Consider the following 16,337-nt stretch of genomic DNA (forward strand, 5'->3'; position numbering starts at 1 on the left):
CAATAATCCGACTGATATGTTGACAAAAGTAGTGACCAAAATTAAATTTCAACATTGTTTGAATTTGATCAATGTCACTCACTATTGACCAAGTTTGGTTTGGTGTCTTAGGACGCAAATTTGCAAGCGGAGCAACTTTTGGATGATTAAGTCACTTTGGGATGGTGGAGAGTGATTTGCTGAAGTTTTGAGTTCTTCGTCAAGGTGGAGAATTGTTAGAAATTTGCTCAAATTCAATTTCAGCAAATTTTCAGCATGTATCAGTATTTTTGTACCGCACGTTCGAACGGGCCATGGGGGCGTTCGAATGCGGGCTCCAGACAAAGAGCATTCTGGTATCGCCCATTCAATGGCATGAAATTTAGCAGAAAAATACATTTTAATGCTCTATTTCTGCCAACCATTTTACAGTATTTATCTATCAATCTCCTATTCTATAGAGCAGATATACATATGAACACTTTTATGAAAATGCTTTTTGCATACAGACTATGTCAAATAGTAAAAGTACCTATGAGATCCAGATGTAAAAAAATAATAATAATGTTTACAAGTTTAAGAAAATTATAAGTTTAGAACTTCCAACATTCACTTGCTAATGGGCAAATAAGACCACAATATACATAATCTCTTCAGTTACTAATGAGTAACAGCAGGGCAAGCTCTGGCACACATCACATATGCAGAAGAACCAAAATCCATTGTGCTGTTTGATTGGCTCCTTTATATAAATTCCCCCCCAAATGTTATTTTTTTCTCTATAACCTTTTCGAATTCAATACTTAATCATTCTTTTCTGTTTAACAAATCAATTACACATATATTAAGGGCAACAATACCAATCAAAGCTTAGAGGCAGGCATTGATGTAGCATAATTTATGAGCTCCCTTCTCAAAATCTTTCCTGCAGCTGATTTTGGTATCGAACTAACAAAGGCAACTCGTCGGATTTTCTTGTATGGTGCAACCTGTTGAACAGGAGAAACTTTTGTTAAAGAATTGTTTGGCTAGCAGAACTTCCAAACTACTTGAATAATGGTAATGAAAACTACAGCAAGAACCACATATAGTTGAGTAAGAAATTATTAGGAAACCACTATAATTAGTATGCTTCTTTCATGATAGTGGAGAAGATGGGACGGTAAGGAAGCAAATTTAAATTGGCATTTATTTTCTCAACAGAAATCACCAAAGAAAACATGCAGAGAGGACCTTACATTGTCTGGCAAATGGAACAATAGAAAACAAATGGTAATATTATCATTGTCTGGTATATATTACCTGTTTTGCAACAAAATCCATGACTTGTTTGTCAGTGAGGATGCTATTAGGTTTTCTTACTATGAATGCCATTGGTATTTGTCCAGCTTCTTCATCTGGATACCTGTCATATTACAGAAGAAATCAAAATCATTAATTGTCCTTTTTCTCCCAGTAAGAACAAGCCTTTCAGCTTAAAACATTAAAAGAATGTCATGATCCGAGAAACACTAGTGGATTCACTGTTAGATATAGGTTGAGGGCCATAGTACTTGTTTGTGGACTGTCATAAGATGCAGTTTCTGAGTAGATGCTTCATCAGAAGTTTTAACTTGATGAAGACTTCACTAGTTTACAATACTCTCAGTTCATCTGGACTAACTTATGCTCGTAAAACTGTTGCCAAAAGGCCCAACACCAACAAGCTTAACCATGACCTCACTACAATAACAAGCCTTGTTCCAACTGAGTAGAATTTACTCTGATAGATTTCTGACAACTCATTCCATCATGCACTTCTCTGATCTAATTCCAAGATTTCCAGTATTCTTCCTCACAAACTCTTCCATGCTTTCTTAGGTCCTTCATTTCATCTTATGACATTCGTCAATAACTGATTTGTTCATTGCAACCACTTCAAATGTCAACTCTTTGTGAGCATACCATTCATCCATTCACCCTGTACTCGAACAGGAAGTCCACAACTTTCTAGTATATTTGTTAATTTGTCCTTCCTCATTAAACCAAGCATTCACCACAGTATTCAAATATTACAGTATTTATCTTGAAATTGTAAATTTCCAGTCAGACATCAAAGGTCAGTTTACCTTTGCCCACATAATTTTACATCTCTATCCCATATACATGCACAAAGCGCAAGTCACTCACAGCTAATCCTAAAAGGAAGCACCTAATGTCCTAAACTCTACAAGTATGTGTTCATTGTAATAGTGCAAAATCTCATTTAGAATTTCTGACAAATGATACTTCATGAACAACCTAGACTCTTTGGCACCACTCATGGACAAACTATTGCCAAAAGGCCCACATAATTGGGGTCACCTAGTGCTGATTTTAAAAGTTCTGCACTAAGCTACTTCTACTCCACATTATTTCTTATATTTTTGTACCAATGAGATACTTAAAATACATTTTAGTGCTAACAGAACTAGTTAATTCTGATACTCGCTACTTTCATTACTTGAAGCTACTATTCTACAATATAGCCTAGTATATTATGCTCTGTTTATGTCAACTCTTCAAGAACATTCAACTGTTTGTAGGAAAACTAGAGTACGCTGAGATGGTTGCAACTCATGAAATTTCTTTACATTGCACTAATAGGCATTTTCTTCTGCAATAGTAAGTTTTGATAAGGTCATCAATGAAAGGATAAAAAAATATTCCCCACTTTATTGCATTATCACATAAAGCACCATATGAAAGTAATAAAAAAGACACAGATAATCAGAAGTTTATTTCATTGTGGATACGTACGGTATGACAGCAGCATCAGCAATTTCTGGATGTGATTGAAGAATATGCTCTAATTCAGCAGGAGGCACCTGAACTTGGGACAGTTAGTATATGCAATAACTGTGGTTTTGAGGAACTTAAATTTAAATAAAGAGTTCATAATTCTCAAACTGCGAAGCACTGATATGAATATGAGATATAGATATATTAGAATATGGATATGAGGATATGGTAAAATCCTTATAGTAATTGTTCACTTATGGCAAATCCTTAAAAAAATACAGGATACAAAAATGGCAAGGATATGTCAATAAATAATTTAATACAACAATATATTTGCAATCTATTATCAACCAATATAATGATTAAAAAAAAGAGTATATCATTCAATCCACTATAAGCAATTCATATTGCCAATAAGTCATAGGGAGGATACCGCAACCCTTGTGCCATCGAAGAGGAGTACCACAAACTTTTCACCATTAAAGCGTGAGAGAGAAAAACGGAGGTTAGGGTTTTGCTCCTCTCAATTCAATTAACATGAGAAGGATCAAAAGGCTGTCCAATTATATTCTATCTAACCCTTAATGGTTAGTTAAAAGGATTAACGAGTAGATACAACATTATGCTGTGAACCCATCTGATACTTATCAGAGTTGTATTGAAAGTGTATTGATATCTGATACATATAGAATACACGTATGGCATCCCAAATGGAGTATTCATGTTTCATAGTTCTCAAACTAAACTTTTAATACCTGATACGCCTTGTACTTGATCAACTCTTTTAACCTATCAACTATAAAAAGGAATCCATCCTCATCAAAGTAGCAAAGATCCCCTGTTTTTAACCAGCCTTCTGAATCCAAGGTAGATTTGGTTGCCTCATCATCACCTACATAACCTGCAAGGATAACTTCTTATATCTTAATTAAAGAATCAAGGAAAAGCTACATAACATAAATTATGCACTGTAATAGTGGTTGATACATCAATATAGGTAGAATTAGAGTAGCTACAAGAAAGAATCAAACAAAGAAATAGATGCATCAAACTTCACAAGTTCGTCTTGAATTTATGATGCAAGGAAGCGTCAAGGAAGATGAAATAAAAGTTTAAATCCATCTAGTCGCAGAGGAAATACTGGACCAAAATCTTCTCTAATTTATTGATTCTATTGTATACCAGATCAAATGTCAACTTTTAAAACACGAATGCTAGAAATTTGAGAAAAATTCTTGAACTTATTAAATAGGAAACTAAAATACAATGACGGCAGGCCTACATTATCATATTTAGGCTGTAATAAGATTCAAGACTCTAATTTGACAAAAAGGCAAACACTTGGAAAAAGTAGAGAGTTGACTTAGATTCAGAAAACCCTAGTGTAAATTGAACCAATCACATTGGACAAACAATATTGAATCTCTAGTTTTATAAATAAAAAAATATAAGAAAAACAAATCTTCCCTAAAATAAGAAACAGGCAATTTTGCTAACCTAAAAATGGAATTTGTCAAAAATTAATTCACTGGCTTGTTATGCCAAGCTAATACAGAGCTTATAAGGGAACATCTAGATCACAAGATCCTTTCTTTCGAGCCACTTATTTTTATTCGAGAATGTGATGCCATTGTTTGCATCATAATTTAGTTCACTGGAGTACTGTATATCACCTATTATAAGGTAGACAAACACAGTAATCCTTCATCTCCCATGATGACAGATCAAATACTCGATGCAGCAAACGCCAAATATTATTTATAAATTAGTTGATGTTACAACTGCCTAAATGAAAGAATGATGGCACATACAGCAAGTGAAATTTATAGAATCAACACTACATCTTAACAAAATTATTAGATTGGTAGGATGAGGTGGCTACTTTACATGGTAGCTTTTGGTTATTATGTATGTTCTTACTCTCTGACAACCTTTCAGACTATTATTCCGACTAACTGAAGAAGAAAGCAAATCTGCTGTCCACTCGAAGTCTAATCGCAGTTTGTTTCAAATACTTCAGCAATAAAATAAGTAACAGTGCTCAAAGAAAGAGAAAAGGCAAGCTTTCGGCATCAATCATCTACTCATTCAAGCAAATCTTAACTTGAAGATAGAAATCTTCTGCACATGAGGCTACTGCACACTACTTCTAATAAGTAGGATGTCGTGCCTCACAACTCGCTTGAAATTAAAGCCTCACCATTTAGTGAAAATAGAAAGTAACGGAAGGGAAAACCCCTCCAGAGCCGGAGCCAGAGGTGGGTGACGATGCGCATCTCCGGAGAGCAACTTTCTCCTCCAAACTAGCAAACTCAAGTAGTGATGTTCCTCGCAAAACCAGGGTGTATGTTGCTGTTGAAGCATCTAGGGCGTCTTCCTCAAATGGACATATATCGGAAGAAATCTTGGCCAAGCTAAAAGAGCAAACAGAGGACTGTATAATCCTAGAAAAAGAAATGCTCGACAGATGCCGAGCCAAATGGAAATTGTCTTTATTTGGCCAGTTTCTGAATTAGGCAATTCCTATTGTTAGGTTGAAAGGCATCTTGGCTCGTTATGGAATGGGATAGAAGGCTTCCTAGTACCATATAGGTCTGAAGGATTGTATGTCTTCCATTTTGAGAAGGAAGATGACATGAACTATGTGCTCAATAATGGTCTTTGGACCATCCTTGGGAGCGGGGATGTAAATGAGCCTAGCTTAAACGAGTTGGGCCCAGCTCGGCTTAAGCTCGAGTGATAGAAAGTCTCACCTAGGCTCGAGCTCGATTTGAGCTAAAAAATAAGCTCGGCTCGGCTTATTTTCTAGTTTGATGAGTCAACAACTCGACTCACCAGGGAGGATTTGGGGCCGGGCATCGATGAGGTGGTGGAGGAGGAGGAAGGCATCGGCATTGTTAGTCTTCATTTTAGCCTCGTCGGAAAAAGCCCTCACCTGTGGCAGGGAGAGCTTGCGCCGCAGCCCCGCAAAGGCTTCTGTCGTGGCCAAAGCAAAGCAGCTCTAATGAGATGGGCTTCCATCCTTGAACGTCATGCCCTACTGTGGCTCTAATGAGGAAGCTCGATGTGGCTCCAATGAAGATGCTTGAGCAGTGGAGACAACTTTTGAGTTTCGGTAGTGAGTAGTGACCGATTAGATGGTGAAGATAGGTTTTATGTTTCGACGGAGAGGGTTTGGGGTCTGGGGAGTCTAGCACCGATGGGTTTGGGGAGATGAAGGTTAGAGTAGGGTTTTTTCTTTTATTTATAGAGATCATACTAACCGTTGGATCTAAGCGAGCCTGTGCTAGCTTGGCTCGGCTTCTTTCAAGCCTAAAATGTTGGCTCAGCTTGGCTCATTTAGAGCTCAAACCAAGCTCAAGGCAGGCTTTTAAGGAGTTGAGCCCATAAGTCTCACGATCCCACAGGCTTTTTTGATAGCCCTATTTGGGAGGGGGCTAAATCTCATTCCATGAAGAAATAATTTTAGACCATTGCCAAAAGCTTTTACTACTGCACCGGTGTTGATACAGTTACATAATCTTCCTAAGGAATATTGGGAGCTAAATCTTTAATTCCCGTAGCAACATATTTCAACAAGCCTCTGAGGGTGGATAAAACTACGCTAAATCATACCAGAAATATATATGCTAGTGTGTTGATATCGACCTCAAAAAAACCTCTGAAAAAATTCAGTACAATTAGGTCCGAAAGAAAATAAAAGTGATCAAAAGATGGTGAATGAAAACATACCACTCTTTTGTTTCCTCTGTGGTTTGGTTAGGCATAGAGCGGACAAATGTACCTCTAGGAGGGGGGAGGAGAAGGTTGATGAGCAAGAGGTACCGGCAGCAAAATATTGCGATCCAAAGCTTAAGGCCCGACTCATCAGAGGAGCCAATAGAATGCAAGTTTACCTATGGTCCTTAGGACACTATGTAGAGGAAGACAAAGAAAGATGGTCATCCATGTGCATCAAAACCCACAACTAATGGGGTTAGAATGGCCGGCCAATGTGAGACCAAGTCAGCGGCTACTCGAGGAGATGTGTATAGCAAGGCCTCGACTAATAGAGAGCAATGTAAATGAAGGTCTAGCTGAACCGAAGCCAAATGGTGGTGGGTCAAAGGCTAGATCCAACACACCTACTATCAAGATAAGGCTAAGCATCCAAGTACAAAAAAAGCAGGACCCATCTAGAAATGATGGGAAAGGTTGTTCGGGAATGCAGTCCCAATCGGACGATAGACTCCGTCCAATGCTAAATACGGGGAAGAGACTGATAGCGAACAAGTACCACATGGAAAAGATAAAAAGGACTTTGAAAAGAGAGCCAATTGAAATTGTCAAGAGGAAAGTGGATAGGAGTCGACGATGCACCCTAATCGGATGTGGAACGACTAAGCCTATTTGCCACTCAATTCCAGGTGCGAACCGTTGCGGGCCACGTCGACAACCTAAGCCTGTGTGATTGTTCCCACCCGAATGTCGTTCTACAAGCAACTATAAAGTTACGAACAAAAGAAATGGCAAAGGAACAATCTACCCCATAGGCCTCCAAAGTAGGGAAAAAAGACCAAGAAGGGACTAAAGCTCAAATTATAAAGATAAACAAAGGAAAGGCTACATAAGTGGCAAACCCCACAACTCAAATAGATGACTCGTCAGTACAATCTTCACTCCCTAAGTAGACTAAAGGGGTGGGCGAAGCCAAGCCTGTACAATGTGAATGTGCTTCTTCTAAGAAGGAAGCAATTTACAATAATGGGATTTCCATTAGATTGAGGATTGGACCACATGGGAACTCGAGGTCAGCCTACGTCAAAATTATTAAATCAAAATCCTTAAACGGAAACTTCGAAGCATAATACCTAGATGGGATGTGCAATGATGATCTCGCCAGTAGTCGATCTGGACTGGGGATGAAGAAGGAGGCAAGCCCTTGTCCCACCTTGAAACAGTGGTTAATAAGCTCAAATTAGCACTCATGCAAGCTCTGGCTAACAAACTACCATAGAGGTGAATCTAGATCTTAATCGGGCTTTGATGGTCATCCAGAAGGGACAACTAATTGGCGAAAGCTCGATAGACATGGAAGCTGACATGGTGGAGCCTAGTTCTGGGTATGACCAATTGGTTAGGAATCATTCATCCGCTCCTAAAAGGGGGACAGATTGAATGAGATATATTCTTCCCTATTTTTATTTTGTTTTTAATGTTTAAATTAATAATATGGAATTGTATAGGAGCTCTCAAAAAGGAGGTTCTTGATCGATATAGGGATCTAAACAAAGCTTGAAGCTTGGTAACATTGCTGGTGGAGACTCATGGGAATTAGGATAAGGCAAGGAAGGTGGCTAAGGTGTTGGGAAGATGCCGGTCATTTTTAGTCCCTGCTGTGGGGTTTTTTGGTGGTATTCTTCTACTGTGAAGACTACCTTTAGGTGGGTGGACGTGGTGGCTATCTCTAGATATGCTACTCACATGTCATTACTCCCCCCAATGACTAAACTTGAATTATATCAATTGTTTATGCTAGTAACAAGATTTATGATGAAAGAAGGTTGTAGGTAAAGTTATGCACCATGGCTCAATCGGACCTTCCATGAGTGGTAGCTGGAAATTAAAAATCATTCTGAATGTAGAGTAGAAGAGGTGGAGTGGACCGGTGGTGCTTGGGTCAAAGGCTACAACATTCAAGGTTTGCTTAGAGGATTGTGGTCTATGTGATATTGGTTTTGAAGGCCAGCCCTTTACTTGATGCAATGATCAACTCGAGCCTAATCGGATGTGGATCAAACTAGATCCTGTACTAGTCAACTTAGCCCAGCTTGGGCTCACCCCCCTAACAAAGTTAGCAATCGTGAGATCAACTTTAGACCACGCTCCCCTAATCTTTTTAGTTCCTCACAAACTTCATCTTCAAACTAAATCGTTAAGGTTTAAACTTCTATGACTTACATATGAAGATTGTGATCGCATTGTGGAGGAGGTCTAGAATAGGGGAGCGAACAAAAACCTTATGCATGTCTTTTCTTATCGAAGAATGGAGTAAAAAAGCCATTGGAAATTTGGACTCCTATCTCAAATTAGCTAGGGCCAAGTAGAGCAGCTTAAGGGCCTGGATGCTCAAGGAAGGTTGTCGGATGATGGGGTGATTCATTTAAAGTATATATACAATCTCAAATCAGATCTTAGTAGACAGTTGAATATCAAATGACTTCAAAGATCGAGAATTAAATGGGTGCAGAAGGGCGACAGAAGGAACACAAGCTTCTTTCATCTTATTGCATCCCTTCAAAGTAGAAGGAATCGAGTCCCCGGTATTTTAGTGGAGATTGATCGTTAGGTTCAGAGTCATAAAAATGTAAGGAGGGCATTTGTGGATTTCGTACTCTATGGGGTCCAAATGATGCTGGAGACGGTCAACATATGGGATGGCCTTCCCTTTCGGTCATCTCATTGGATGCAACTGACAAGTTGATGAGGCCGGTTACTTTGAAGAGATCCGCAAGGCCCTATGTAGTCTCTCTCGTGGGCAGACACTAGGTTCGGATAGAATTCAAACGAACATCTGCATCAAGTACCAGTCCATTTCAAGCATCAGTCTATTTGTAGCTGTGTCTCAATTTTTTTATCAAGTGATTCTACCACATCGGTGGGCAGATACCTTCATCATTTTAGTTCCCAAAAAAGTCAACTCTACTTAGGTGAAGGATTATCAACCTATTTCCCTTTGTATTGTAGCTTACAAGATTATCACAGATTCTAGTGAGTAGGCTCAAACCTCTCCTTTCTTCGCTTGTTAGTCCAGAAGAATAAGCTTTTATTATAGGAAGAAACATTACTGATAACATCTTGGTAGCTCAAGAGGTTGCTCACTTTGTGGTTAATGATCGTTAAGGCACTAAATTGAGGGACCCCTGCTGGTTTTAATGCAAAAATTTGCTGCATCTTAGTACTTGGCATTGATTAGCTAACAATCCTTGAGTGGGGGCATCGGATCAAGAACACGTGCTCATTATTTTATTTGAGTTGTGAAAGATGAGATTACCCTTCATGATGGTTGGTCCACGAATCCAAAGCTCCCCCCGCTGCCTCGGGCACAACGCCTCCCCGGAGGTGGGGTCCACTATCTTTGCCTTCAGGTTGGATGATATTCTCCCCACCGACCCATAGACCTGCGACTCCTCTGACCTTATCGTCGCCTCAGCAATCCCGGCCGACTCCGTCAAGCCATATGCCTATATCACAATGAATATACTCGCCTTAAAAAACTACAACAAAAAAAGAATCTTTTTGCATATAGCTATTAATAGTTCAGTAGATTGATCTTATCATAGAATCCTCGTGACCTAGCCTCAGAATAATAAATTTTTTATTTAAATATACTAAGGCCTTGTTCACATTAGGAATAGAGGTGAAGTCAGAATAACAAATAGAAATTGTTATTACCAAAATGAAGAATTTCTTCTAAGAATTATTATTTCTATGTTTACTTGTATTTTAAAATAAGAGTATAATAATTATGTTTTATGTGCTAAAAGGTGAAGATAAAAGAAAGAAAAATTATTGAAATACCCTTTGATTTGATTTAAAGTAAATTGATAGAATAGATGATATATTCTATGTATGCAATGGATGTAATACACATGTAGGGTGGTACTTATGCAATGTTATATTTACATATGTAATATAATTAACTCAATATGTACAGCTAGGCCGATAGATATGCAATCCACATGTAAGGCGGTACTTATGCAATGCTATATTTACATATGTAATACAGTTAGCTAGGTATGCATAACTAGGTCGATAGGTATGCAATACACATGTTAGACGGTACTTACGCAATGTAGTTAGCTTGATATGCATAGCTAAGCCAATAGGTATGCAATACACATGTAAAATAGTACATATGCAATGCAATTAGCTCACTTTGCACAACTAGGTTGATTAGTATGCAATACACATGTAAGGCAATACTAATGCAATGCTATATTTACATATGTAATGCAATTGGCTCAGTATATGCAATGGTATGGTATTTTTCATACCATACAAATATTTTTTTCAATATTATAATAGTTTACAGTGAAGAAAATAAATTTTTATTCTACAAAAAAGTATTTTTTATTTTTGCTTAAAACATGAGATTATTAATAATATTATATTAATTTTTTCTAAATTTTTTTTATATTTTTATTTAAAGAAAGAAATATTCAATTAGACTAATACATAGTTAAAATAGTAAATATATTACTATTTATGAGTAAATATTTAATTCGATAAAATATTAGTTTATTACTATAATCTTTTTGATGTTTAGTACATATAAAAATAATTTTAAAATAAAATAATTGATAACAAAAATATTATATTATTAAGAGTATTGTAATATTCTTATATTCGGTATATACAATTAAAATAATATTTAATAATAATAATAATAATACTTTTTTAAATGTGCTTATTTTTATGAAACATTAAATTATTGATGTTTATGCCATCCAAAGTTGAATTTTATTTATTTAGTGTAAAATAAAAATATGATAGGAGAAGTGAAAAAGTAAATAGGAGTGATAAATCATGGTAAGGGAGAGAGATGAATACTAAATTATAATAAGCTGTTTGCATAAAAAATAAGAGATAGTGATAAATTATAATAAGATATTTAAGATAAGTTATAGTTAAATTAAAGATAAAATAGTAATTGGGTTAATATATAATTTTAATAAATAGTATTTATATTCTAGAATATGTTTACTGTGCTATTTAGCTATTCGGAAATAACAGACAAATATTCTCAAATAAAGATTCTTGTTATTCTAGACATTGGCTAAAAAGGGCAAAAGTCCAATAAAAGAGATGGATCCCATACCGGATCCGGGTGCTCACCTGGACGATCTCGACTCGGGGAAACTGCGCGCGGAACAGCTCCGCCAGCTCACGGCCGAGCGGCGCGCCGCCGACCCTGACGATCCGCAAGGACGAGAGATCACGGTCGACCACCTCGCCGGACTTCGTCATCGCTACCACCAGCGGCGGCGCCGCCGGCATGAACGTAACACTATACTTCTCCACCGCACTCAGCATCGCCCCGAACTCGAACCTCTCCATGAGCACCGTCGTCTCCCCCCCCGCCACCGCTCTTAGAAGCATGAAGAACCCGTACATGTGGAAGAGCGGTATCGTGAACAGCCCCGCCCCCGGGGCCATGGGCTCGCCGGCCTCCTCCGCCGCTTTCAAGAGCTGCTCCCGGCCGACGTGGCTGCCGGCGATGAGGGCGATGAAGTTGCGGTGGGTGATAACGACTCCCTTGACCCTCCCCGTGGTTCCGGAGGAGTAGAGTATCGCCGCGGCGTGCGATTGCCGGATCTCCGGAGACGGCGGAGACGGCGGCGAGGGGTCGGAGAGGAGAGACCGGAAGGATGGGAAGTCCAGGATAAGGGTTTTGACGTGCGAAGGGATCTTCGAAGCGGCGGCGGTGGTGGCGAAGGCGACGGAGGGGTTGGAAATGCTGATCTGGTGGGCGATCTCGGAGGCCGTGGAGGCGGGGTTGACAGGGGAGACGACGACGCCGAGGGAGAGGAGGGCCAGGTAGAGGACGGGGATGTCGAGACGGGAGGGGGCGACGACGAAGGCGACATCGCCAGGGTAGACGAGGCCGCCGCCGGCGAGGGCCGCGGCGAGGGAGCGGGTTTGCGAGATGAGGTCGGTGAAGGAAATGGAAGCGCCGGTGGCGGAGTCGATGAGGGCGGGGTTGGAGGGGAGAGGGGAGGGGAGGAGGGAGAAGGAGAAGGCGGCGGCAGAGATAGGGAGGGATTCTGGCGGGAGAGAGGTTGGCGGGCGGAGGCTGTGGAAGGTCTTCATCTCAAGGCAGAAGCCACTCCGGGAGTCGACGGACGGCATTGTGTTCTCGTATGATCTAGGTAGGGCTAGGGTTTGGGGGATTGAGATGCGGAGCGAAGAAGAGGTAGTAGTAATGACGATGGAGGAGTAGAATGGTGGACAAAGTTAAATGACGAGAGGAGTGCAATTATTAAATTCCATTCCCATATTATTCCGCAGTATTAAGGATAGTTGGACTTCGTTTGAACGACGGTTGGATAGTAACGTATAGACGGTTCTTATAGGGACAGGTTGATAAATAATTAAAAATATTTAATATTGTGTGTCCTCCAAGTGGGGATTCACGATATCCGAGGAAGCTGTGTTAAGTGCACTCTATTGCTTGTCCTTTTCAAACTCCTTTTGATAAGCTCTTACAGAAGTCTTTTGGATTAGTTTCGTCAAGATGGCTTGATGGTCTTCATAGTCCGAAAGTCCGAAACGCACACAAAGCGCATCAGCGAACTCCTCCCAAATGGCAAAGGGGCTTGCGCGATGCGTTGCTTGATACCATCTCACCACTACGTCTTCAAAGTGGAATGAGGCCAATAACACATTTTGATGATTAAGTGTCCCTTGATATGTGAAGAATTGCTCCACCCTATAAATTCAAACCAACGAGTCTCTACCGCTGAACTTAGGAAAATCGATTCGAATGGTGCAAAGTTGTAGCATTTGGTCGCGCTTGTTCTCATATCCTTGGCAAAGCGGCTCTTGTTGTTGGACCCTTGGCTGATGAGAGAGTTCCTCCCACTCATCCCAAGGCTCCTCTAGATGTGGGGCCATAGGTTCCCTCAAGTGGAAGAGAGGTAAGTCGGTGTGGCGCTCGTGTAGTTTGTCGTGCTGTCGCCAAGGTGCCTCCATGATCGATCCTCGTCGGTTCCCCTCTCTAGGTAAGAGAGGTTCCTCGTGTCTTCGATGACACTCAGGGGTACGTCTTGGAGGGTATTCATTCCTATCAGCAATGGTGGCTTTGATTTCCAACAATGTTTGTGCCATAAGTGCTAGGGTTTGCGCAAGATCAGGTAGGCCTTCTGTCCGTCCTCGATAACTCTGAGGGGATGGAGATCTTGATATAGCCACGCAATCCGTCTCCACACCTTGATCACTTACTTGCTTAGCCGCATTGGATCTTGTGGTAGCCATAGTGGTCCAAGGAAAGTTGGCTCTGATACTAGATGTTATGAACTAGTCTAATCCAATTCGCAACGATTCTGAAACTTAGATCCTAGCTTGATAGCCCTCCAATGGCTAGATGGGTGCTAGGGTTAGTTTTTGGTGTAAAGGGAGAAAGTTGTTGTGAAAATGAGGGGATAGAGGCTAGAAGATGCCGACCAAAGACTCAGACGGTGGAATAAGGGAGGCGGGAGAGGACGCCAATGATTAGAGACAAGTAGAGAAGGAGATAAAGGTCAAAGTTAATTCCAATAACAAGATAAGACCTCAATTAGGGTTTTCTCCACATATATATAGAGTCTCTCCCTAAGAACTCCTTGATTAACTTAAACACTCCAAACAACCCTACAAATCTCTAACAAAATCCACAATTTTGCCGCGATGCGTTCGAACGCGGAATTTTCGCTCTTTGTCGATGTGAATGTAATGTAAGCATTTAAACGGCCGCGTTCAAACATGCCCGTTTCTGTTCGAATGCGCCATTTCCATCCTCTGTCGATGCAAATGTGATGTAGGCGTTCAAACCACCACGTTCGAACATTGTCCTTGCATTCGAACGCACCCTGACAAAAATTGATTTTATTGCTTCTACATACTCAACTAGATAAATAAGCTCACTTCCATGAACCCAATGTCACGCGTGGAGCCAATATGGATCGAATCGTATTATGCTCCTGCTAATTTTCTTTCTATTTTCTTCTTCTTTTACTCCTTTTTCTATATCTTAATTTTTTTCCTATACAAGTTTTTTAATTGCTCTTTAATTAATAAAATAAGAGATAGTTGTGATATAATTAGGATTAATTAAATTTCTAAAAACATAACTCTAGATGATTATTATTTATTTTTATGTAAATTTCAATGATTAAATATGTAAGATATTAGTTTTGTCAAACTAGGTATAAAATTTCGTAGATTAAGTATAAAATTCATAATTTAGGTACAAATTTCGTACTTTAACTATGAAATTTTAGTTTTGCACAGTTTCAAGAAGATAGATTCAAAAGATAATCATGATCTACAATTTTGTATTTAAAGTTTTTTCAGATTAAGAATTTATTTGAGGTGGAACGAATGGCTTCTAATTTTAATATTAAATTATGATTACAAACAAAATTTTGTACTTAAATGCAAAAATTATGAATTACTGACATAATTTCATGATTTAAGTATGAAATTCATAGTTTAAATACAAATTCTGTACTTAAACTATGAAATTTTAGTTTTGTACGGTTTTCAAAATTTTTCAAAAGATAATCATTTGATGTCTAGAAATAATAAAATTAATTGGATAAAATTCATAACATCATAATCTAAAACTTTTATATTTTGAGGTTCTTCATATTCAAAATCTATCTACAGCGGAACGAAAAATTCATAATTTAAGTACGAAATTTGTAGTTTAAGTATGATATTCACATAATAATTCACAATTTTTCACATAGATATTGTAATTTATTTGTAATATATATGAAGTTCTATTTTTGAAACATTGATTAACTATTTTTATTTATTTAAACTATTTATAATTATCTCTTACTATATTAATTAAATAACGAGACTTGTGTGAGAAAAAGATTAAAAGATAAAAAAAAGGGAAGAGAAATAAATAAACAATAATAGAAAAGAAAAAAATAAAGAAGAAGAAGAAGTAGAAGCAGCATGAAAAGAAGAAGAGTGACTTATATAAAACAAAAGAGAATAACTAAAAGATAGAAGAGGAAAAAACAATAATAAAGAAGAAGAAGAAGGAAAAACAATTAATAAAAGTTATTATTATATTTGTGAAAGTTATTAATATATTTTATTATTTTCTTCTACTTCTTTTTTGTTATTGCTTCTTCTTCTTTCATTCCTTAATCATTATTTTTTTTTCTCTATGCAAGTATTTATAATTGCTCTTTAATTAATAAAGTAAAAGATTATTTTAAAATAGTGGTGAAATAAATATGATTAGTTAAATAATAAAAGACATGACTCAGCATGATTATTTGTTTCTATGTAAATTATAACATAGAATTTTGTAAACTAAGAAATTATTCATTTCGACACAAATAGATTCATAATATGAAGAAACTATGAACACAAAAGTTGTAGATTATGATGTCAACGATTTTATCTGGTTAGTTTCATAATTTTTTAACATCAGATAATTATCTTTTGAATATTTTTTTTCAAAACTGTGCAGAATTAAAATTATGTGTTTATATACAAAATTCTACGTTTAAGCACGACATTTGGACTGTAATTCAAAATTTCATATTTATCTAGGAATTATTTGTTTCGTCATAGATATATTTATAATCTTAAGAAACTCCAAATACAAAAGTTGTAGATCATAATTCCACTAATTTTAAACGTCAGATAATTATCTTTTAGATATTTTTCTGAAATTGTGCAGAATTAAAATTCTGTGTTTATGTACGAAATTCTGCGTTTAAGTATGAAATTTTAACCTAAATTCGTAACTTTATATTTAAACTAGGAATTAGTTTTTTTGCCACAAATAAATTCATAATATGAAGAAACTCTGAATACAAATATTATAGATC

At 37.8% G+C, this 16,337-nt stretch overlaps 1 protein-coding gene across 1 annotated transcript; it reads right to left on the reverse strand.

Annotated features, from left to right (window-relative positions):
* Positions 1–474: 474 nt before the first annotated feature.
* LOC140768082 (4-coumarate--CoA ligase-like 5) lies at positions 475–12,729 on the reverse strand. Its single transcript, XM_073108174.1, has 6 exons — positions 11,617–12,729; positions 9,773–9,962; positions 3,495–3,640; positions 2,758–2,825; positions 1,282–1,384; positions 475–968 (listed from the first exon to the last, which is right to left on the reverse strand). Exons 1-6 carry the CDS (start codon positions 12,628–12,630, stop codon positions 843–845), a joined length of 1,647 nt encoding a protein of 548 aa, XP_072964275.1. The 5' UTR covers positions 12,631–12,729; the 3' UTR covers positions 475–842.
* Positions 12,730–16,337: the final 3,608 nt, after the last annotated feature.

This window comes from Typha angustifolia, chromosome 10 (assembly GCF_048772165.1).
Source record: "Typha angustifolia cultivar Huaian chromosome 10, ASM4877216v1, whole genome shotgun sequence".
Taxonomy (NCBI): Eukaryota; Viridiplantae; Streptophyta; class Magnoliopsida; order Poales; family Typhaceae; genus Typha; species Typha angustifolia.

Excerpts from the sequence above, each read along its gene's own strand:
- LOC140768082 (XM_073108174.1), bottom strand. The coding sequence starts at position 12,630 with ATGCCGTCCGTCGACTCCCGGAGTGGCTTCTGCCTTGAGATGAAGACC. Across the intron at positions 9,963-11,616 it reads CCCGAGTCGAGATCGTCCAG|GCATATGGCTTGACGGAGTC; the intron begins GTGAGCACCCGG and ends ATTGTGATATAG. Across the intron at positions 2,826-3,494 it reads TCAAGTACAAGGCGTATCAG|GTGCCTCCTGCTGAATTAGA; the intron begins GTATTAAAAGTT and ends TCCCAAGTTCAG.